Below are 24,872 nucleotides of genomic sequence, written 5' to 3'. Positions count from 1 at the left end.
AGGTCATGTGAGTTTGTCTTGTATCCTCCTCTGTACCACCTAAAGACATCTGCAATTTTTCCCGGGATACATGTAAAAAATGTAACAATTCAATACAACCCAACATCATTTTTTTCATTTAAGGCTAATATACAGTGCCCTCCACAATTATTGGCACCCCTAGTGAATATGAGCAAAACAGGCTATAAAAAAATATGTCTTTGCTGTTTATCTTCTTGGTCTTTCACTCAAAATATTCACAAAAATCTTACCTTTTCAATGAAGTAAAATTATTGAAAGAAAAAAAAACTGTTGACATTAAATAAATATTTTCCCCCAAAACATGTGTGCCACAATTATTGGCACCCCTAAACAATCTTATAATTAAAATCTAACTGAAGTATATTTCCAGTCATGTTTTACATTTTTAAGTTCACCTGTTTGATAAGGAACTCTTAAGAGGTCAATCATGACTTCCTGTTCCACTGGCGTACAAATATGAGGTGACACAGGCCAAATTCCATTAGTCATTCATCACTATGGGAAAGACCCAAGAACACAGTGACGATGTGCGACGGAAAGTTGTGGAGCTGCACAAATCAAGACATGGACACAAGAAAATCTCTAAAGAGTTGAAAATACCCATTTCCACTATCATGGAAATAATTAAGAAGTTTAAAGCGACAGGAGATGTTAAGAATCAGCCTGGAAGAGGACGTGTGTGTACATTGACCCCACGCACCGTGAGGAGGATGGTTCGACTGGCAAAAGAATCTCCAAGGATCACAGCTGGAGAATTGTAGAGGTGAGTTGAGTCTTGGGGTCAGAAAGTCTCCAAAACTACCATCAGACGCCACCTACATCACCACAAGTTGTTTTGGAGGGTTGCCAGAAAAAGCCTCTGCTGTCAATCAACTACAAACTAAAGCGCCTACAGTTTGCCAAATGTAAGTCAGACTTTCAATGGGGCCGAGTTATATGGTCAGATGAGACCAAAAGAAAGCTTTTTGGCAACAAACATCAAAGGTGGGTTTGGCGTAGACAGAAAGATAGCCATACAGAAAAGACCCCCATACCCAATGTAAAGAATGGTGGCGGATCTTTGATGTTGTGGGGCTATTTTTCTTCCAAAGACCCTGGACATCTTGTTAGGATACATGGTATCATGGACTCCATCAAATACCAGCAGATATTAAATGAAAACCTAACAGCCCCCTCCAGTAAGCTTAAAATGGGCTGTGGTTGGACCTTCCAGCAGGTCAATGATCCGAAGCACACCTCAAAATCAACACAAAAATGGTCCCCCGACCTAAACCCCATAGAATATCTGTGGGATGAGCTGAATCCGAGTCTACAAACGTTGACCACAGAATCTGAAGGATCTGGAGAGATACTGCATGTAGGAATGGTCTCAGATCCCGTGCCATGTGTTCACCAACCTCATCACGCATTATAGGAGAAGACTCAGAGCTGTTATCTTGGCAAAGGGAGGCTGCACAAAACATAAAATTAAGGGGTGCCAATAATTGTGGCACACATGTTTTGGGGGAAAATATTTATTTAATGTCAACAGTTTTTTTTTCTTTCAATAGTTTTACTTCAATGAAAAGGTAAGATTTTTGTAAATATTTTGAGTGAAAGACCAAGAGGATAAACAGTAAAGACATATTTTTTTATAGCCTGTTTCGCTCATATTCACTAGGGGTGCCAATAATTGTGGAGGGCACTGTAAAACTTCTGCAAGAAATGTATCAAATGATGGCTGGATTGGCCAGGCGTCTCATACAGGGGGTTAAAATGCCATTTCCAGGCCTTCATTTATCTATTCATTCATTTCAAGGTTTGACAAAGACATGCAATTTGATTTAGTTGTATGTCTAATGAAATTCATTATTGTTATTGTACTCTTCTTTTGATAATGTTATGTTGTGCAAATATCTGCAGGGAGGTGCAGTTTCCACTTGAATTGACTAGCCTATAACAAAGGGAATGAAAATGTTGTTGTTGTTCATTCAATAATTAGGCCCAACCTGTGGAGTAAAGTACACATTTTGTGTGCTTCTAGGTTATGAAAATGGGTGGGAACCCTGTATATCAGTGTTCCCAAAATGTTTAGGTCATGCACCCGTTTCCTGACCAAGTTGACAACCCCCTCAATACCCCCCACCCCACCCCAATTTTGTTTGCATGTATCGTGTACATTTGCCACATGTTTGCTAGCCTGCTTATCCTGATATGTGTATGAATTCTGTACATATGTACATATGTAAATATGCTGTCTACCATAGATTGGGGTTACATTATTCTACACTCTACATAAAGCTCATGTCATTCAGGCCTTTCTTTAATCATCATTTCTCTCTGCATAGGTGATGATTCTGCTGTGTAATCAGCAGAGTTTCATCTGCACACACCAGGACTTCTGTCATCCTCGCTGCTACCAGCATCACAGTCGCTCATGCGCCCGCCTGGTCAGAGCCATCAAGCTGCTGTACGGGGAGACGGTGGACGGCATGAGAGACGCCTCTGCAGTCAACATTGGGATACGGACAAAGAAGAACAAAGAGGTTCCATATATTAGATGATATATTAGATTAGATTATGTTATATTATATCGCTTGTATACCATAAGTCATTTAATTGGAGATGGATGCTTTGCTGGTAATCATATTGCATAGTCTATATGTGTGAGTCCAATGGATATGTGGGCATGTATGTGTGACTGTCTCTGTGTGTGTGTGTGTGTGTGTGTGTGTGTGTGTGTGACTGTCTCTGTGTGTGTGTGTGTGTGTGTGTGTGTGTGTGTGTGTGATTGTCTCTGTGTGTGACTGTCTCTGTGTGTGTGTGTGTGTGTGTGTTTGTGTGTATGTGTGACTGTCTCTGTGTGTGTGTGTGTGTGTGTGTGTGTGTGTGTGTGTGTTTGTGTGTGTTTGTGTGTATGTGTGACTGTCTCTGTGTGTGTGTGACTGTGTGTGTGTGTGTGTGTGTGTGTGTGTGTGTGTGTGTGATTGTCTCTGTGTGTGTGTGTGATTGTCTCTGTGTGTGACTGTCTCTGTGTGTGTGTGTGTGTGTGTGTGTGTGTGTGTGTGTGTGTGTGTGTGTGTGTGTGTGTGACTGTCTCTGTGTGTGTGTGTGTGTGTGTGTGTGTGTGTGTGTGTGTGTGTGTGTGTGTGTGTGTGTGTGTTGCAGTGCTCTGATAAGTCGTGTCTCAGGACCCCCTCCATGAAGAGACGACCCACTGACAGTAATACAGAAGGGAAGAAGGACATAGGGATGCTCAAGTACATCCGGAATCAGGTACACAAATCACATCAATACAAATCCCACCCAATGAACTCCAAAACTAACACGATCTATTAACAATAACAACATATATATATATATATATATATATATATATATATATATATATATATATATATATATATATATATATATATATATATATATATATATATATGATATGTTCAGATTGGAGGCGTTAATATTAATGAGTAACCAATGTTAGGACACAGTGGGGGATTGTTGGAATTGGCCCGTTTAACAGCCCCCCTTTTGCATATGCAGGATTTGCATTTGAAGGATGAGACCACAGTGTTTGAGATTCACAGTATGTCACTTCCATGTACCCAGCTCCCCTAATTTAACTATGCCTAATGTAGATACAGTATTCCATTCTAAGAGAAAGAAAGAGAGGAGAAAATAGATAGATAGATGGATGGGTGGATAGGTGGATAGATTCATTGTAGTGTTACAACTCAAATGAATCTCAAAAACATATCAATTACAAAAAAAAACACAATGAGGTAGTAAAAAGAATATTTAATCCTGATAATACTACATACTTTATATGTAATGCAAGAAAATGCGAAGTGTGATTGCTCAACAGTATCAGACCCTTGCCATCAAATGACAGATTATTCAGCACTGATTATTCAGCCTAGAAGTATAAGCATACAGCACACAGTAGCTTTATAATTAATTACAGTCTTCAGTTATTGTGTGCAATAAGCTAAATAATTGTTCATCAAAAGGACTTTTAAGTATTAAAAGACTAAAGTGTTACTCACAATCTCACACTCACACACTCACTCAGTGTCACACACTAAATCACTCACACTCACATACACTCTCACTCACTCATACTCACAGGTATGCATTGCATACTTCCCTCAAACAGTTCAAGACAATGAGCATTTGATGGGTGCGTGCAATTTCACGATATGCACATTTAAAGTCTTTTTAAGCATATCAAAATTAAGTCAAGAAAATTCATTAATTTATTTTGATCAAATTGAAAATGGGTACATCTTCATTGTTTACATTATGTACACACCTGATGTTGTTATGTTGTTATGTACCATGCCATATTTTCAGGTGCCGGTTGGAACACAATGACACTGAAATGGGCTCTGATGTATGGTATCTGCCCCTGAATAAAGTAATTAGTATGCTTCACCATTAAACTAAATACGGTCATTTCCTAGGCCATGTTTGATAGGAGTGTATAACTAGGTGCTCTAAATGGTCTGAGATGCCTTTGTAGCATTCCACAAAATACTTAGTAATATGACTGTTTGTGTGCCTAGGTGATGAGTCTGTCCCCCGCACCGCTTTCATTGCTGATAAAAGCAGCGCCTATTCTCACAGAGGACATGTATGGAGACATCCAGCCGGCTGCGTGGGAACTGCTTCTAAGTGTGGATGAACACATGGCTGCTGCCGCTGGTGAATGCACACACCTGCACACACATACACAGAACAAAAGAAGGAAAAGAAGGAGATGCATGCATGCAAAAATATAACAAATAGGACTGGGACCCACATACATGTGTATTCAGAAAATATTGGGGCTGGTTGTATTTCTTTAATGCTTACATGTTTAACCCCCTTTCGTCTTTTGCGTGTTCACGAAATAAATTGCAAGACATGAGGCCAGTTTGGTGGTTTATTCACCGGGTATGAGTGAGAACACAAACACAGGTGGGAGCCTGTATCATGGGAGCATGGGTTTCTCTACACATGTATGGTAGTACAAAGGCAGGAGAATTGTTAGCTACACAGTCTTTCTCTATTCATTGCCACTATTCATTCACACGTGTGATTCAAACTTTGAATAAATGCTAAATGCCTGAAAATACAACAAGACTAATTTAAAGTAAATGGTTTATACGTTAGAGATAACAGCTTTCGAGGTGTCTCGTTTTATGGAAATATTGGATTGGGCAGAGTGGAGTTTCTTCTTCTAAAACGCAACACTTTGAAGGCCGTTATCCTATTCATACCCTGGTTGCCACACATGTATTTAGGCATGCATGTATAGCACACACAGGACATATTTGGTGTAGTTTAAATAGAAGCCAGCCTGTTTAGTTTGTAGTAGTATTTGCTTAAGTCTTTTGCTCACAAAGATACGTTTGGTAACACCTCGAAGTGCATTGTTTTAAGTCCATTATCCAGCTCATACTATGGTTGCCATACTTGCGTTATGTTAATTTGCGTATATCATTTCCACGTTTTGCCATCACTAAAACTGACATGTTTGTAGAGCTACTCCTTTTCAGCACACATTGAATATTTTCTTAAGTTACAGGAGAAACTGCTACATACTGTTACTAGTTCTAAATGGATGGTTGCTATGGCCACAGCTCAGTCGTTAGTTCCATAGCTGTCGTTGTCAACCTAGCATATAGCATCATACATTCTGTTGAGCCTTAGTCTGTGGTCCTTAGCCCAAATGGAGTGGAACTAAAACCCATTTCAGACGTATGAAACATATGAAACATGTTGCCACACTGTGCTTCCTTTGGTTCACTATGTGGGGTATGTAGAATAACCCACTGTGGCAACATAGATTTCAAAACAACAGAGGTTAGAGCTTCTTGTGACATAACTACATAGGCCTTTGTGTTGTGCCTATGTGCTTTTGAGCCTTGTTTGCCATACTTAATACAAGGCTTTTCTGTTTCTCCTCGTACAGACGTACTCTGTTAGCATAATTGAACCAGACACACATCCGCTTTATGAATATGGTCTGGCAATACTCCTAGGGGATCATTTCAGCCATGTTGTTCTAATGGGAATAGACCTTGGGTTAACTTTGTAGTGCTGTTTATAATTATTGTATTATATAGTAATTTTTTTTTAGTTTGGAGCAACTTTTGTTAAATGTGCTAAATAAATAAGAATTTAAAATATTTCTTACTCATCTTATCATTACTTACTATTTGTATTTTAAGCTTGATATGGGTCAACTCTTGGCTGGCATCAACACGTATTTAACATTGCTCCTGAGTGTGGCCAAGGTTTATATTAATGTGTGATACCAGTGTTATGCTCATTTCACAGAATTACAGCAGCAGTTGCATCATTTGATCTGTGATTAAGTACCCCACTACCCACACTTATTCTTTGTTCTTCTTTTCATCCGCTTGCAGCTGCAATGTTCCTGCTGTGTGCAGTGAAAGTCCCCGATGCCGTGTCAGAGATGATGCTGGCTGAGTTCCAGCACCAAGAGGCAGGCCAGCGGATCAGTTCTGTGTTGAAGTTCTACACCCTCTGGCGCTTCCGATACCAGGTGTGGCCTCGTATGGAGGAGGGTGCACAGCAAATCTTTAAGGTGATTTATTTATTTTTAGTCGTAGCGGTCAAGATGTCCTGTAATAAGAGATCACACTTAATTCAGTTCTCATTATGAATTGATGAATGCAATATTTGAGAATACCATTTCTTATTTTTCCTTATGTCCGTGTGTATACATGCATATATTTGTGTGTTTCACAGATTCCACCTCCTAGTATCAACTTCACTTTACCGTCTCCCATCTTGGGAATGCCGTGTGTGCCCATGTTTGATCCTCCTTGGGTGCCCCAGAACACGGGCAGTGTGCAGGATCCCATCAATGAAGATCAGTCAGTAGGTCCCACACAGCCACATTACCTGCAGAAAACTGTCTTGTAATATTTGTCTACCAAAAGAAAACCTGGTTGAAGACAAAATGGCAATCAATTGAAGATGTTGTGTGTTTATGTGTGTGATTGTAGAAATCCTTCTCGGCACGTGCAGTTTCGCGTTCTCACCAACGGGCCGAACACATCCTGAAGAATCTGCAGCAGGAGGAGGAGAGGAGGAGGCTGGGCCGGGAGGCGTCCATCATCACAGCCATCCCCATCTCCCATGAAGCCTGCTATGAGCCCACCTGCAGCCCCCCGCCGGAGCAGGAGGAGGAGGGTAAACACACACCTCCACACACACACACACACACACACACACACACTTACACACACACACTTACACACTTACACACACACACTTACACACACACACACCTCTGCACACACACTTACACACACAGGGTAAACACACACCTCCGCACACACACACACTTACACACACACACTTACACAAACACACTTACACACACACACTTACACACTTACACACACACACCTCCGCACACACACACACTTACACACACACACCTCCGCACACACACACACTTACACACACACACACACACACACTTACACACACACACCTCCGCACACACACCTACACACACAGGGTAAACACACACCTCCGCACACACACACACACACTTACACACACACACCTCCGCACACACACACACTTACACACACACACTTACACACACACACACTTACACACACACACTTACACACACACAATACTAACGTACAGATATGTGCATGGTGTTGGTACACCTGGTTGGTACATTGGGTGATTTGAATCAAACAATGACTTCCTGCTTAATACAGCCAAAACACAGGCTGACTCCCGACGCATGCATACAAAAAGAGTCCATAATCAGTTTTTTTAGCCCTAATATCGAAGATATAAGCAAGACTAATCATGGACATTTAAAAAGTTAAAAGAACTTGTTACTTCTGTTGCTCTGATTCCTTTAGAATGAATGTCAGGCTAGACACAGACGACTTAACGATGATGGAGTTTATTTAGAGTCAGGCTAGACACAGACGACTTAACGATGATGGAGTTTATTTAATGTCAGGCTAGACACAGACGACTTAACCATGATGGAGTTTATTTAAAGTCAGGCTAGACACAGACTTAACCATGATGGAGTTTATTTAAAGTCAGGCTAGACACAGACTTAACGATGATGGAGTTTATTTAAAGTCAGGCTAGACACAGACTTAACGATGATGGAGTTTATTTAAAGTCAGGCTAGACACAGACTTAACCATGATGGAGTTTATTTAGAGTCAGGCTAGACACAGACTTAACGATGATGGAGTTTATTTAAAGTCAGGCTAGACACAGACTTAACGATGATGGAGTTTATTTAAAGTCAGGCTAGACACAGACTTAACGATGATGGAGTTTATTTAAAGTCAGGCTAGACACAGACTTAACCATGATGGAGTTTATTTAAAGTCAGGCTAGACACAGACTTAACGATGATGGAGTTTATTTAAAGTCAGGCTAGACACAGACTTAACGATGATGGAGTTTATTTAAAGTCAGGCTAGACACAGACTTAACGATGATGGAGTTTATTTAGAGTCAGGCTAGACACAGACTTAACGATGATGGAGTTTATTTAATGTCAGGCTAGACACAGACTTAACGATGATGGAGTTTATTTAAAGTCAGGCTAGACACAGACTTAACGATGATGGAGTTTATTTAAAGTCAGCCAGAGACTGTTAACAGGCTAACAGGCTTATAAGGCTTACTGAAACAGACTGGAGATTGCACTGAACTGTACAGGGAACTAAATACTCAAAGCTCTGAAGATCTATTTGAATAAACAGAAACAGTCCATGGTGGCGATCAAACTAAGGAACAGAATACACAGAACGCTCATAGGCTATACTATTCATTAGAATAATCCAATCAGGTAGTGTGATATATCCAGGCACATATAAAGACTAACCTCATTGGTGAGTTGGTCTGTCAGGGCCAATACCATGAGATAGTGTTGCTTAATGACATTATTAAATCTCAGCTTTCAAACTGTATGTTGATCATGACCAATGAGATGCCAATGAGATGCCAAGAAGGTGAACCAATATGAGGAAAACAAGTCATTTCTCTGGGGTGGGGGGGTGGGGGGGGGGGGGGGGGTCACCTAAACTTCCAGATTTTGGGATGTGATGGCATACCAATGTGCATTTCTAAAAACTATAAACTTAACTTGAGTGAAAAGGACATGCATTAGGTTGGTAATTCTTGATATTTGGTTATCAGTAACATAAAATAAACAATCTGCCACTTTGTTCTAAGCCTGAAAAGTAGGTCTTGGAATATGGGTATTTAATTTCAGGGGGAAATTGTCAAAGCAAGCAAGATTCATGCAGGCCATACGCTTTAGGAAGTTAATTACTGTCTATATACCTTATAAACAATACACATTATAATAAATGTATTACCATACATCCCAATATGTATACAATTACATTTATTTGACAAAGCTTCAGGCTGCTAGCTATATCTCTGTTATAACTAGGCAAAACAAAACGTGAGGGTTTTCATTGCTATGATAAGATTTACAGAAAATGTTTTTGATGAATGTAGTATTATATCAAATGAAACAAAGATCTACAACTCATATGAAAAAGATTTGTGCATTCCAATTGTATTCTGTCAGGAAAACATTAGATACATTACAATTAGAGGTACAAGAAGAACTAATGCCTAAACATACACACTGCAGTTATACAGGCTTGAAACATTTGCACTGGCCTACATTTTCCCTATATGATAAAGTCTGCCTTGGTCTGTCTCTCTTTCTTTGTACGTGCATTTGTCTCCTATTCAAATCCAAGTGATGTTTTTTTATACGTTCATAGTACCATGCATGCTCTCACAAACACTCTCTCTCCCCTCTCACAAACACTCTCTCTGCCCTCTTTGTCTGTGTGTTAACAGAGGAGGGTGTGAATCTGACATGCCTGCTCTCACAAACACTCTCTCTCTCCTCTTTGTCTGTGTGTTAACAGAGGAGGGTGTGAATCTGACATGCCTGCTCTCACAAACACTCTCTCTCCCCTCTTTGTGTGTGTGTTAACAGAGGAGGGTGTGAATCTGACCTCGCGGCGTCTTTCAGTGAGTCCTTCATGTGCATCCTCCAACTCTCACAGGAACTACTCCTTTCGCAGGGGGTCTCTGTGGAGTGTGCGCTCTGCTGTCAGCGCTGAAGGTGAGTGTGTGTGTGTGTGTGTGTGTGTGTGTGTGTGTGTGTGTGTGTGTGTGTGTTTGTGAGTGCGCTCTGCTGTCAGCGCTGAAGGTGAGTGTGTTTGTGTGTGTGTGTGTGTGTTTGTGTGTGTGTGTGTTTGTGTGTGTGTGTTTGTGAGTGTGCGCTCTGCTGTCAGCGCTGAAGGTGAGTGTGTGTGTGTTTGTGAGTGTGCGCTCTGCTGTTAGCGCTGAAGGTGAGTGTGTGTGTGTGTGTGATGTGTGTTTGTGAGTGTGCGCTCTGCTGTCAGCGCTGAAGGTGTGTGTGTGTGTGTGTGTGTGGAGTGTGCGCTCTGCTGTCAGCGCTGAAGGTGAGTGTGTTGCCCAGATTTGAATCCCTGACATTACCTGAAAAACCTGTGGGAATGTCGTGTGCCAGTCAAATAGTTCATTTTAACGGCAGTCCTGACTTCTACCTTTTGTTTTTAGATGAGGACAACACCACGGAACACACTCCTACACATCATGTTGTACAGCCACCTCAAGCTGTCTTCCCAGCATGCATCTGTGCTGCTGTTCTGCCCATTGTACACCTAATGGAGGATGGGGAAGTTCGTGAGGATGGAGTTGCAGGTATACGACAATGTGTTTTTGATCCCCTCTGCATCTTTAGCACTTTAATTCATCATAAAACATCACATTAGCGTGCACTCAAACTGCCAATAATAAAGAGACAGTGCTGATATTCTGTGACATTTTCATAATCATCCAGCACTTAAGTGCTGATTGTAAAATCAGTAGTATCTGATCTTATTGATATTTGACTACCAGAGGGCATATCTGTATAATCAGCAAAATGGCAAAAACATGTTTTGTTCATATGTGTAAAAAAAATGAGCATCTGCAAATTTGTGGTGATATTTGTAGTTTGTTCGTATATTTGATAGGCTGCTGACCTTAAATATGAAAAAACTGGATCAAGGACTTTGCACCATTACTCGTGTCCTGCTTAATCAAATATTGATTTATTTTCTATGATTAAAATTACACATGTGCCATTTTAATGGAAAATAACACTGCACAAAGGGTGTTTTATTATTTAAGTATTTATTACTGAAGCTACTGTTCAGGCTCTGCTGCCTAGTAATAGGTAAAGACCTACAGAAGTGCCTTCAATGCCATTGATTTACTCGCAAAAACACAAATAGTGAAAAGTAAATTTTTACTCCCATTTATTGTTTTGAGCTGCGCCTCTATGCTGATGCTCTATGCATATTTTGCATTCTATGCTTTCAACAAGAGTGGACTCCTGTCATTGACTCAAGATCATCAGAACATGTGTCCTAAGTCATGTTGCGCTTAGCAAGGAGTTCCTCTGTAGTTCCAGATGAAGCTGCTGGATTGCGTGGCTAATCCCAAACTGGCTTCAGTTTTGCTCTTGCTTAAACTTGGGACTTTGGTCCATCAGCTTCAGGGGACCTTGGTGTAGTTATGACAGTGGAATTCACAAGTGGCTTGGGAAATACAACGTGGCAATATTCATTCTCTTTCCTGCAGGACTTTGTGTGGTTTCTGCTGTGAGACTGCACTCCCTTAATGATGTTGCAGAGTTCAGGGTCCGTCTCTCCGGCCGGCAGCTGCGTGATATAAATGTATCAGTGAAATCTCAATCTCAAATATCAGTTCAATCTCTCATTTGGGCCTCCACCCTTTTCTTGAATAATCTTATGACTGCCACAGGGTTGCTTCGTAGAACATTTGGACATTTAGACATTTAGTAGCCCAGTCCAACTCTAAGGGTTTGTATTCTAATTTGCACTTGAATTAGCTGGTTGGAAGAAAATCAGAGCAGAGTTTTAATGGAGTGTATTGTCATTCTGTGATTGGGTTGTTGTGTTCAGTTATTTCACTGTCCCCACAATCCCTCCAGGTCTAGTAGTTTTCTAGTATAATTGACATGATTTGGAGGAGGGGAGATACCAGGGGTCTGTCGGGGGAAGTAGCTGTGACTGATGCCCACAGTCCCTCCAGGTCTAGTATTATTCTAGTATAATTGACATGATTTGGAGGAGGGGAGACATTGGAGGGATAATTGACATGATCGAAGGCCTAGCCAGTGGTACTTGGCAATTTGCCCACTGACAATAACCATTGTCTTAAGGACACTAAAGGACATTAACCATTGTCTAAAGGACAATAGCCATTGTCTTAAGGACACGAAAGGACAATAACCATTGTTAGTCATGACAATTGTATGTCATGAAGTACAATGTTTGGCTTGCCAGATGTCCTATCCCTAAGCAATAAGTTACAAGTTGAACTTGGAATAAAAGGCCTAACATTGAGCTGTCAGTGTTAGAGAGTGTGCGCATCAAGCAGAGCATGCATGTCTGGTCTTAAGTATGACACAAATATGTATCTTGTGTCATGGACAAACTTAAAGTTTTTGCTGTGCTCTTTAGTTCTCTCACTCTATTTTTTTTGTTTGTTTTTTTTTGGCCCACCACCACTACCCGTCTTCGGAGGACAGCTTTATTTGTATTCAAGTGTAGTTACAATCGTGATTGAAGCCACTCCGAACACACCCACCCTAATACAGTGTGAAAACAAAGTGGCATAAAGCAACAAACAGACACGCAGACAGACACTCACTCTCTTTTAATCTCTCACTCCATCTCTCTATCCGCCACTCTGTCTCTGTCTTTCTTAGTGAGTGCTGTGGCACAGCAGGTGTTGTGGAACTGTCTCGTTGAAGATCCCGCTTTGGTGCTTCGACACTTCCTGGAGAAGCTCACCGTTAGCAACAGACAGGTATATAAAGACTATTATCTCACCGTTAGCAACAGACAGGTATATAAAGACTATGTTATAGCTCACCGTTAGCAACAGACAGGTATATAAAGACTATTATCTCACCGTTAGCAACAGACAGGTATATAAAGACTATTATTCTCACCGTTAGCAACAGACAGGTATATAAAGACTATGTTATAGCTCACCGTTAGCAACAGACAGGTATATAAAGACTATTATCTCACCGTTAGCAACAGACAGGTATATAAAGACTATGTTATAGCTCACCGTTAGCAACAGACAGGTAATAAAAGGATTATTATCTTCACCGTAGCAACAGACAGGTATATAAAGACTATGTTATAGCTCACCGTTAGCAACAGACAGGTATATAAAGACTATTATCTCACCGTTAGCAACAGACAGGTATATAAAGACTATGTTATAGCTCACCGTTAGCAACAGACAGGTATATAAAGACTATTATCTCACCGTTAGCAACAGACAGGTATATAAAGACTATGTTATAGCTCCCGTTAGCAACAGACAGGTATATAAAGACTATGTTATAGCTCACCGTTAGCAACAGACAGGTATATAAAGACTAGAAGCTCACCGTTAGCAACAGACAGGTATATAAAGACTATGTTATCTTTCAGCAAAAAAACAATTGTAATAACCAAACAATGTGCTCCAAAGGTAGAAGCATGTGCTGAAACACTTGGTTGCCAGCCCTGTGCATTATTAGCAACAGATGAGCTACTGCCTATTGAAAGCATACTGCATATGAAAAAGATAAATTCTGTTTCATGTTACCTATTGCTCTTGCACACTGACATTGAATCATTTCTACAACATTCTGTACAACCACAAAGCGTGAACTAATAATATTGCAATACTTTTTAGGATGAGCTGATCTATATGCTTAGAAAGCTACTGCTCAACATTGGAGATATGCCTGCCCAGACGTCCCACATTCTCTTCAACTACCTGGTGAGCCTTTCAGTACTTTCTGGTGTTTATCACTTTTGTTTATTACCACCGGTGTGTCTGATCTCTCAAACCCCTGTGAACTAGCCAAATCAATCAACTGCCAAAGAAATAACTCAAATACCATAACCAAATTCTCATCATACATATTACTAAATATATCAAACCAAAAATGGGCTTTTCAAAATGAAATGGTCCCATCTGTTGGATGTCAATGTGAGTGTTTGCTGTGTTGGTTTCCTTGGCCAGGTGGGCTTGATCATGTATTTTGTGCGAACGCCATGTGAGTGGGGAATGGATGCCATATCGGCTACACTCACGTTCCTGTGGGAGGTGGTTGGCTATGTGGAGGGGCTGTTCTTCAAGGATCTCAAGCAGACCATGAAGAAGGAGCAGTGTGAGGTCAAGCTGCTGGTCACGGCCTCCATGCCAGGTAAACAGAATATCAGCAGAATAATCAATAACATGCTCTGGTAGGATAGCATTTGACTTCTTTTTTTTTTTTTTTTTTTTTCATATGCCACGATTCTCTTAGACATCATGAAATGTAGTTGTGTAGTGATTCAGTTTAAGACACCATGCATCATAGGTCTGAAGTCGGCTTACTTTTGGAAATGTTCTGATTGCGCTTCTGTCCTAATCTGTTACTACAGGAACCAAGACTTTTGGAAATGTTCTGATTGCGCTTCTGTCCTAATCTGTTACTACAGGAACCAAGACTTTTGTAAATGTTCTGATTGCGCTTTTGTCCTAATCTGTTCTTACAGGAACCAAGACTTTTGGAAATGTTCTGATTGCGCTTCTGTCCTAATCTGTTACTACAGGAACCAAGACTTTTGTAAATGTTCTGATTGCGCTTTTGTCCTAATCTGTTCTTACAGGAACCAAGACTTTTGGAAATGTTCTGATTGCGCTTCTGTCCTAATCTGTTCTTACAGGAACCAAGACTTTTGGAAATGTTCTGATTGCGCTTCTGTCCTAATCTGTTCTTACAGGAACCAAGACTTTGGTGGTCCATGGACAGAATGAGTGTGACATCCCCACACAGCTGCCTGTGCACGAGGACACCCAGTTTGAAGCACTTCTTAAGGTTGGACTTGCTTGTGCAGAGGCTAGATCGGCTCACAGGTGTTAGGCACCTGGGGCGACAGTGGTACAGTAGGTAGAGAAGTCGTTTAGTAATCAGAAGGTTGCTAGTTCGATTCCCTGTCGAAGCGTCCTTGAGCAAGACACTGAACCCATAATTGCTCCTGATGTGCAGTGTGCCATCAGTGTAAAAATGTAAAATGTGTATACATTGTAAGTCGCACATATGTAAGTCGCTTTGGATAAAAGCGTCTGCTAAATGACTAAATGTAAAGGCACAGTGTATTGTGCTGAAGTTAAGGTTTTAATATTTAGCAGATGGTTTTATCCAAGGCGATACTAATATTTTGAATATGAACAAGAAGAAATGTTATTGCTGAGAGAGGTAATAATGTTCTGCTACCTGATGCCTGTTATCCCACTTATACCACAGTTGCCACACTTGCATATGTTGAAATGCGGATTTAATCGTAAGAACCACTGTTTTACCACTTATTAAGTATTTTCTTAACGTACAGCCCATTCTGCCATTACTAGTTATAAGTGGTTGTTATGACGATAGTCTCACCGTTAGCTCCATAGCTCTCGTTGCCTCATTGCATAGCCTAGCTTCCTGTTCAGCCTTAGTTTATTAAAATCACTGCTGTAGATGTAATATAATGGTACTAAAAGTTATTTCGGAAGTTTCAGAATTTTTCTCTCTATACTTCCTCCCCTCCAAACACCACCAAACATGCAACAGTGGCTGGTCATCTAAAACAAGGCACTCTCTCTCTAGGGCTGTTTGGAGGATTTGGTGTGTAAACAAAGCCGATACGCATTTGTTGCCAGTACCTTTTGTGACCTCACACTCATTAGTATGACTATTGTTCAAATGTTTAATTAAGTTGCTCTTATTAAATCCTTCTCTTGATAAACTCGCAGAGCATAGTCTGCCAACCTGAGGTTCTCTGTGTTAATAATGAAATACTCCCAGACTGCTGACATCTGTAATTATCTTTTCCCTTTAAGACCAACCAAAGGTTTTGCTGGAAAAATTGTCAGCTCTGTATTTTTATTTCTTAAAACTGTTAGATTCTGGTGTTTTTGATTCCATTGTGTTTCTAAATTTAGCTATACTGAAAAATAAAGTTGACTATAATAAATAAAAAGACTTGATTTCAGCTGACACTGCAGTAAAAATCTTGAAGACATTTATTGATTCAAATAAAATAGCGTAAAACAAACAGAATTGCATAGGCTAGAGAATAACTGTAAGATAGAGTTCTGTCTTCTCGACCATCAGATGTAGATGTTAGTTAAAGAGTATTTCTGTCCATTGCATTCAGATGTTCTTGCAACGGCTCTGTGATGTTTATCTCCAGTGTGACTCTCACGATGAGTGTCGTAGTAGCCCTCAATTATACCTCTAGTAACTTGTAGTTAAGACAAATACTGCTTTCAAATTTAAAAAATAATCCTCCTAAGAAGATAGAGATGAATGGCACATAGAAGTAGTCACATCACCAATATGAAGTACTCACACTTTCATCTAATTTAGTAAATGGCTAAAATGAAAAGAATGAAAAAAATAGACAGCATTCTGGTGCATAATGCCTCTTTAAATGAGTAATTCACATAGAAATGTAAACTTGGAAAACAATTCCACAGGATTGTAAATGTTCACGACTATTTTTCTCTATATCCATCCACACACAAGAGGGGTGTCTATGCTATATGGAGGTGGATATGTCAACCATGCCATGACACGTGACCACATTTTTCTGGTGTGTTCAGTATAGTTTGCTATTTATTGATGTAAATGTTGATCATCATCTGTGTTGTTTCTTCTTCTCAGGAGTGTCTGGAGTTCTTCAATATTCCAGAAGCACGCTCTGCTCAGTACTTCCTCATGGACAAGCGCTGGAACCTCATTCATTATGCAAAGGTCCATTCTCCTATCATTCTCTCTACAAAACATGTTGTAAATTATAAGGGTTTGTTTACCAAAAGATCTTTCTAGATATGATTAGCACATTTTCCTTTTTGTAGCCAGGGGGCATTTGTCAAAATGCAGAGGAGGCGTGGCAAATTGAGTCAGTATAAGCACCTAGTACACACTGCACATTCAAAATAAACATGAGTCACTATAAGCACCTAATACACACCGCACATTCAAAATAAACATGAGTCACTATAAGCACAAAATAAACATGAGTCACTATAAGCACCTAATACACACTGCACATTCAAAATAAACATGAGTCACTATAAGCACCTAATACACACCGCACATTCAAAATAAACATGAGTCACTATAAGCACAAAATAAACATGAGTCACTATAAGCACCTAATACACACTGCACATTCAAAATAAACATGAGTCACTATAAGCACAAAATAAACATGAGTCACTATAAGCACAAAATGAACATGCCTGCATATTAGCCTCAAGCATGGATGAGAACTCAACTCATCTCCCTGTTTAAAATGTATATGCACCCAGCACTACATGTAATATGCTGTGGTAATATGTAATACACATGGTAGGGTGATCATTTTCATTTAAAATACAGTATATAACTTAAATTATAATTAATATATCTCATCATTTCTCCTTTAAGCCTAAAAAAAGCCTGACAACATCCATGTCAGCTAAGCCTGGTTTTGCTGCAGGAACATTAGAGGAACTGTCAGTTATCTCGTAGCCTACATTCAACAGACAAATAATGTTAGCGTTAGTTGAGCAATATAGGTTAACTTTATTGTTGGTTTTTTGTAATATAGTAAGGCTAAAAACCGTCATTGTAGCTTCAATATAATTCAAATGAATACATTGGATAAGTGAAAGTAGTCATTGTGACAGATTAAGTGCAAGGTTATAACTATCGAATAACAACACAGAACAATACATACTTACAATAGAATTTATTATATGTAAAGGAGAGCCTTTGTTTACCATATCATTATTTAATAATTTATTATATCCTAAACATTATATCCTATCTTGTTAAAAACTCTTCACCACATCTCCACGCTAAAGGGTAAATGTTTCTTTATGTTGTGTATGTTAAAAGGTCAACCGATATATCAGATTCTTTTTCCTAAACTGTTAAGTGTGACATCCCAAACGTGTGCTGGCAGAGGGGGTAATGAGCTTGATAAATGTGTGGTTGACGTCATCCTAATGGAGAAACCAGCTGAATGCATACTATGCTAAAACCATTAGTTAATGGCATTTCTTTGCCAAGCTTAAGATAATGAAGTGTATCTAGTGCTTCACATTTCATGACATCCACACAGAGAAGCATTACTGCCTTCTATTGTGTATGTATGGTGTATGTTTTCCTCTTTGTGTATTACTGATAAATGATTCACAAAGTAAGGTGCAGGATTGACATCTACAATACAGCCCTATACCCCTTCTTAAATGGGCTTTTTGGGGACTGAAAAATTGCCTGGGGAGTGCTAATATTATATTCTATTAACTAGAAAAGTGTACAATATTTATCTTTTATCCTGGAATCTCATACCCCATGTTTGTTCTTCCCAGACTTATGTGAGAGACATTTACCCCTTCAGAAGATCCGTGTCTCCTCAGCTCAACCTTGTACACATGCTGCCAGAGAAAGGACAAGAGCTCATTCAGAAGCAGGTTCGTATATATATCTATATATATAACATGTTAAGTTCCTGTGCTATTGGTTGGGCACAGTAGTTAATCCTCTCACTGTCAGATGCAAGTACTCACACCAAACATCATAACAACTGCCCAACCATAGAACCTGACCAGTGGAATACAATAATGCAGAACTACTTGGTGACAGTCCAAGATCCTTGAAGGCCCTCCTTCACAGTACAACATGCTCTGTCTGTAGCCCACAACTGCTAAACACAACAACATGACTGCCCAACCATAGAACCTGAGCAACAGGTTACAACAACAACAACAAAGCTGCCATCTTGAGCATTTCACTGGGGTTTCAAGCAGAATCCTTCCTTCGTCAGTGTTTTGTTGATTTACATAAAACCAGTTGCAAAACAATATGTCATGTTGAGGAATTGTTGGGTCTCTCTGGTCCATAATGTACCTTGTGAATGAGGTCATGGAAAATATATTTGTTATTATCTTTAAACTTGCATCAGGGTGCTGCTTACTGTTGCTACATACAGTGTGATATTGTATGTAGTGGCAAGAGAAATAATGACCAAGCCCAGGGGCTGATTTACTGCATGTGGTTCGGGTTCAAGTCAGGGGGACCGATTCAGAGAGTGAGCTTCAGCCAGTTATCCTTCTGGTGATGAACTGCTAGACATAATCGTGATAAGAAAAGGCTAGTTTCCCAAAGACTTTCAAAAGTGTGTTTCTTCTGTCAAAATAGACGTCAAGATCAACATATTACATTATCTGTTGCTCGTTTCCAATCATTGCTTTTCGTCAAATGGCAAAGGGAGAATATATTACGTTTCTCCAATCTATGTATTGCAGAGACCAGTCATTTTACATGTGTAATTTAGCTCCGTCATGAGCTCAGATGATCCCTTGTCAGTTTTAGGCCCTGGACCTGAGTGCGTATGAACACTGCTCTGCCCCTTTTGCTTACTCTGTCAGGTGAATGTGCACGTTTTGTAAAGGCCATTGGAAATGCTGATCTGTGGGCTGGTCCAACACTGATCACTGATTGAAGTGCACTCATTGCTCTTGAGCCAGGTTCCACTTTAGAACAGGGGTCCTGCCTCCCAGTCACCACTAGCAGCCTGGGGGAGTACAGTTACCATTACTTGGACCTAGGGTGCCACTGCATTGAGCAATGGAACACTGTTTGTCAATAGGAATACATATTCTACAATTATTCTATTGTATTCTATTCCTATAAGTAACTTATTCAGACAGTGTATTAAATTAAATTAAATTAAATATTCTCAAAAAGGAAAAACAAATGTTCACCTACTGGCTCAGTTATCCTTTTTGTTTGCCCAAAATAGAGCAGGAACATGCCACCTCACACCTGGCTCCCATTATGTGAAAGAATTAAACAAAATAGAGCAGGAACATGCCACCTCACACCTGGCTCCCATTATGTGAAAGAATTAAACAAAATAGACCAGGAACATGCCACCTCACACCTGGCTCCCATTATCTTAAAGAATTAAAGCTCTTGGACTTATAATAGCAAGCTTAGTATAGGTAATAAATGATGCATTATTGTATTACGTGGGTAGCAGTGATGTGGTAGATTTGACCTCAACAGCTAGCAATGAAGCCACTGTTTTCCTGCATTTGTCCCATAGATGGGTAGCTAGGCTATTACAAGCTTGTGTTTCTGACAACATATCATACATGATCATGGACACAGATGTTTCACACACCCACCACTGTTTTCAGTAGCATTCTCTACACACATTACAAGGGTGCATACAGTGCCCTCCACAATTATTGGCACCCCTAGTGAATATGAGCAAAACAGGCTATAAAAAAATATGTCTTTGCTGTTTATCCTCTTGGTCTTTCACTCAAAATATTCACAAAAATCTTACCTTTTCATTGAAGCAAAATTATTGAAAGAAAAAAAAACTGTTGACATTAAATAAATATTTTTCCCCAAAACATGTGTGCCACAATTATTGGCACCCCTAGAAAAATCTTATAATTAAAATCTAACTGAAGTATATTTCCAGTCATGTTTTACATTTTTAAGTTCACCTGTTTGATAAGGAACTCTTAAGAGGTCAACCATGACTTCCTGTTCCACTGGCGAACAAATATGAGGTGACACAGGCCAAATTCCATTAGTCATTCATCACTATGGGAAAGACCCAAGAACACAGTGACAATGTGCGACGGAAAGTTGTGGAGCTGCACAAATCAAGAAATGGACACAAGTAAATCTCTAAAGAGTTGAAAATACCCATTTCCACTATCATGGAAATAATTAAGTAGTTTAAAGCGACAGGAGATGTTAAGAATCAGCCTGGAAGAGGACCTATCTGTAAATTGACCCCACGCACCGTGAGGAGGATGGTTCGACTGGCAAAAGAATCTCCAAGGATCACAGCTGGAGAATTGCAGAGGTAAATTGAGTCTTGGGTTCAGAAAGTCTCCAGAACTACCATCAGACGCCACCTCCATCACCACAAATTGTTTTGGAGGGTTGCCAGAAAAAAGCCTCTGCTGTCAATCAACAACAAACTAAAGAGCCTACAGTTTGCCAAATGTAAGTCAGACTTTCAATGGGACCGAGTTATATGCTCAGATGAGACCAAAATAAAGCTTTTTGGCAACAAACATCAAAGGTGGGTTTGGCGTAGACAGAAAGATAGCCATACAGAAGAGACCCCCATACCCAATGTGAAGTATGGTGGCGGATCTTTGATGTTGTGGGGCTGTTTTTCTTCCAAAGGCCCTCGACATCTTGTTAGGAGACATGGTATCATGAACTCCATCAAATACCAGCAGATATTAAATGAAAACCTAACAGCCCCCTCTAGGAAGCTTAAAATGGGCCGTGGTTGGACCTTCCAGCAGGACAATGATCCGAAGCACACCTCAAAATCAACACAAAAATTGTTCACCGACCACGGAATAAAGGTTTTGCCATGGCCATCACAGTCCCCCGACCTAAACCCCATAGAAAATCTGTCGGAAGAGCTGAAGCCGAGTATACAAGCGTTGACCTAAGAATCTGAAGGATCTGGAGAGATACTGTATGTAGGAATGGTCTCAGATCCCGTGCCATGTGTTCACCAACCTCATCACACATTATAGGAGAAGACTCAGAGCTATTATCTTGGCAAAGGGAGGCTGCACAAAAAATTAAATTAAGGGGTGCCAATAATTGTGGCACACATGTTATGGGGAAAAATATTTATTTAATGTCAACAGTTTTTTTTTCTTTCAATAGTTTTACTTCAATGAAAAGGCAAGATTTTTGTGAATATTTTGAGTGAAAGACCAAGAGGATAAACAGCAAAGACATATTTTTTTATAGCCTGTTTTGCTCATATTCACTAGGGGTGCCAATAATTGTGGAGGGCACTGTATGTTCACAACTTCAAAGTAGTGTGATTGTTCCACTTGCTCCATTAACCACGTAGCGTAGCTATGTCAGTTATTGGACCGTTTCTTAAAAATCGGCCATTCTGTTAAACAATCGATATGCTAAGTTTAATAATAGATTAACCCTCCAATTCCATGACAACGTGGACGTAGCCGATAACACACACAGGTGGGTATTTAACCCTGTTACGATACATGAGGTAGCTAGCATCAGATCAGATAGCCTTCTTACAGCAGTGGCTTCTGACTAAACAGCTCTCTAGCTGAACACATACACATCTGCATTGTTTTAAATGAAATGTTTTGTGACCTGATCAGTGAAATTCAGTTCCATTTGACTTCATGACCACGTGTCTTCTCTCTGTGCACTTCATGTTTTGGGAACCTAAGGGTAGAATCACCAAACTAAAAATGACTTTCACAGGTAGATTCTAAACCTGGTTAGCAGTGTGATCATAAGTGCCAAAGAGTGTTATTATTACTGACAACCAGGTTTAAAATCTGTATAAGTCAATTTCAATGAAAGTCATTTTCATACTAGTGTTAGTTAACGGCACCAATTTTCCTGTGTGGCACCTTCACATGTATTTGGACATGTATTTATTTGTTTTGGTACTCCCACACAATACACATACTTCCACTGATAGAAACTTGTCAGAAATATACATTTAATTATCAGGCTAAATGTAATGAATATTAATAAACTGAAGGTTTGAGACACATACATATTGTAAGAAGTGTGTTTTGGACTTTTGCTAAATGTCAGGTGTTCACCCGTAAGCTGGAGGAGGTCGGACGTGTTCTCTTCCTCATCTCCTTGACACAGCACATGCCACCGTCACACAAGCAGTCGCATGTGTCTCTTCTGCAAGAAGACCTGCTGCGGCTGCCCTCATTTCCCAGAACTGCTATCAATGCTGAGTTCTCCCTTTTCAACGAGTCACAGGGTACACAGCTATGCAAACATACATACATACATACATACATACATACAGTACATACACACAATACATACAAACATTCTCTGATGAGCCAAAACATTATGACCACACACAGAGGAAAGTAATGACTGAACAGTACTTTCCCGTAGTTAACATGCTGGACATTGAAAAAAATGTACTGTAAGTGTAAAGACTTGAATGTGGATACAGGTAAATCATTTACGTATGTGTGTTGTTTTGTGCCGAAGCAGTTGTCAGTCTTGAGACCACTGACATTTTGTGCTAACCACTTGTTGGTAACACTAGGGGGAGCTTCAGAGACTATTCATATGTTGATGATGAGTCATTGCTGTCATCAGCTTGATCATTTCAGCAGGAGCTCGCGAAACTAGCCATTGACCAGATGGGACTACACGTGCACTTCTCAGAGAAGTTGGTCTCTTGTACCTTTTCAGAACACTAAATGTTATGACGTTAAAATGCCTAGCTGAGTGATGTGGCTAGTCTGTTTTTATATGACACACCAATGCACCCATGTGGTCACTGGCCAGTTTCAGGAGATTTACCTGCTGAAATGGTTAGTGTTGTAATTAGTTATTAGTTGATGATGGCACTGACTGGTCAGTTGACCTGTCTCTGGAGCATCCCCTTCTGGTAATAACCAGTGGTTAGAAGAAGGCGCTAGTGCTTACAAGAATGACCAGCATGAGCTACAACCCCCGCTCTTTGAGTGTGTGTGTGTTTTATACAGATGCACATTTGTGTATATGCAATAGCCCTACAAGGAGTTGACGATTTAAACCTGTGTGTTTTATTTGTGTATTCCACTGTTTGTGTGCAGGCAAAGAGCTGTTTGGTTTGGACACCCTTCACAAGATGCTGTGGATTAAGCTCTTGGAGGAAATGTTTCTGGGCATGCCCAGTGAGCACCCTTGGGGAGATGAGATGATGCTGTTCTTAAATGTGTTGAATGGGGCACTGCTACTGCACCCAGAGGACAGCGCCCTCCTCAGGCAGTACACCGCCACTGCCATCAACACAGCTGTGCACTTCAACCATCTCTTTTCTCTCAGTGGATACCAGTGGATTTTGCCAACAATTTTGCAGGTGACACATAGAAACGGGTGAAAATTGTTGCTGTCGGGCAGCAACCCCCCTATCAGCATTGCATTGACAGTACCATGCATACTGTAAGAGCATTGTCCTGGATGGTCTCGCATGCCCAAGAGCAAATGCTTTCTGAACTGGGCGCCCCTCTCTAACTTTCGAGAAGAGACTCATTTCTGCATTGTTTTTAGTACTGACATTCATTACAGTTAGTACTTTGAGTTCTGTGTTGACTCTCAACAGGTCCCTAACTAAGCAATCCGTAGCTGGATTGATGTTCCTCAATTGTAAACCGTTTTGCAAAAAAGCGTCATCCAAATGAATAAATGTAAATGTTTTCTCTGTATATAATACTGTTCTTTAACACACAATCATGGACAGCCACCTGAGTTGTGTGTGTGTGTGTGTGTGTGTGTGTGTGTGTGTGTGTGTGTGTGTGTGTGTGTGTGTGTGTGTGTGTGTGTGTGTGTGTGTGTGTGTGTGTGTGTGTGTGTGTGCGTGCGTGCAGGTGTACTCCGACTACGAAAGTAACCCGTTGTTCAGGAAGGGAATTGAGTTCTGCTGCCGACAGTTCTACATCCTCCACCGCAAACCTTTCGTCCTGCAGCTGTTTGCCAGTGTTGCACCACTGCTGGAGTTCACAGTAAGTTCACAGAGTTCAGAGTGAGACAAATATAGATACCCCTTTAATAATCACTATATACTTTTCATTCTCATTCATATCTTGTCATCAGTGACTGTAAAATGATTCCACCACAACTCTACTAATCTGAAGAGTGA

At 40.2% G+C, this 24,872-nt stretch overlaps 1 protein-coding gene across 1 annotated transcript in view; it reads left to right on the top strand.

Moving 5' to 3' along the window:
* Nucleotides 1-24,872, top strand: part of LOC105905295 (protein unc-80 homolog) — a 122,349-nt gene that overhangs the window by 55,486 nt on the left and 41,991 nt on the right. The window contains exons 29-45 of the mRNA XM_031583209.1: nucleotides 2,349-2,546; nucleotides 3,169-3,276; nucleotides 4,569-4,707; nucleotides 6,417-6,598; nucleotides 6,763-6,894; nucleotides 7,023-7,209; nucleotides 10,037-10,165; nucleotides 10,627-10,770; nucleotides 12,848-12,948; nucleotides 13,837-13,923; nucleotides 14,170-14,353; nucleotides 14,916-15,010; nucleotides 16,844-16,933; nucleotides 18,541-18,642; nucleotides 22,811-22,991; nucleotides 23,827-24,092; nucleotides 24,601-24,735. Of these exons, the coding sequence (XP_031439069.1) occupies nucleotides 2,349-2,546; nucleotides 3,169-3,276; nucleotides 4,569-4,707; nucleotides 6,417-6,598; nucleotides 6,763-6,894; nucleotides 7,023-7,209; nucleotides 10,037-10,165; nucleotides 10,627-10,770; nucleotides 12,848-12,948; nucleotides 13,837-13,923; nucleotides 14,170-14,353; nucleotides 14,916-15,010; nucleotides 16,844-16,933; nucleotides 18,541-18,642; nucleotides 22,811-22,991; nucleotides 23,827-24,092; nucleotides 24,601-24,735 (2,460 nt within the window). The remainder of the gene's footprint in view (nucleotides 1-2,348; nucleotides 2,547-3,168; nucleotides 3,277-4,568; nucleotides 4,708-6,416; nucleotides 6,599-6,762; nucleotides 6,895-7,022; nucleotides 7,210-10,036; nucleotides 10,166-10,626; nucleotides 10,771-12,847; nucleotides 12,949-13,836; nucleotides 13,924-14,169; nucleotides 14,354-14,915; nucleotides 15,011-16,843; nucleotides 16,934-18,540; nucleotides 18,643-22,810; nucleotides 22,992-23,826; nucleotides 24,093-24,600; nucleotides 24,736-24,872) is intronic.

Source organism: Clupea harengus, chromosome 16, assembly GCF_900700415.2.
Source record: "Clupea harengus chromosome 16, Ch_v2.0.2, whole genome shotgun sequence".
NCBI classification, from domain to species: domain Eukaryota; kingdom Metazoa; phylum Chordata; class Actinopteri; order Clupeiformes; family Clupeidae; genus Clupea; species Clupea harengus.
This window is presented reverse-complemented; position numbering and strand designations above follow the sequence as displayed.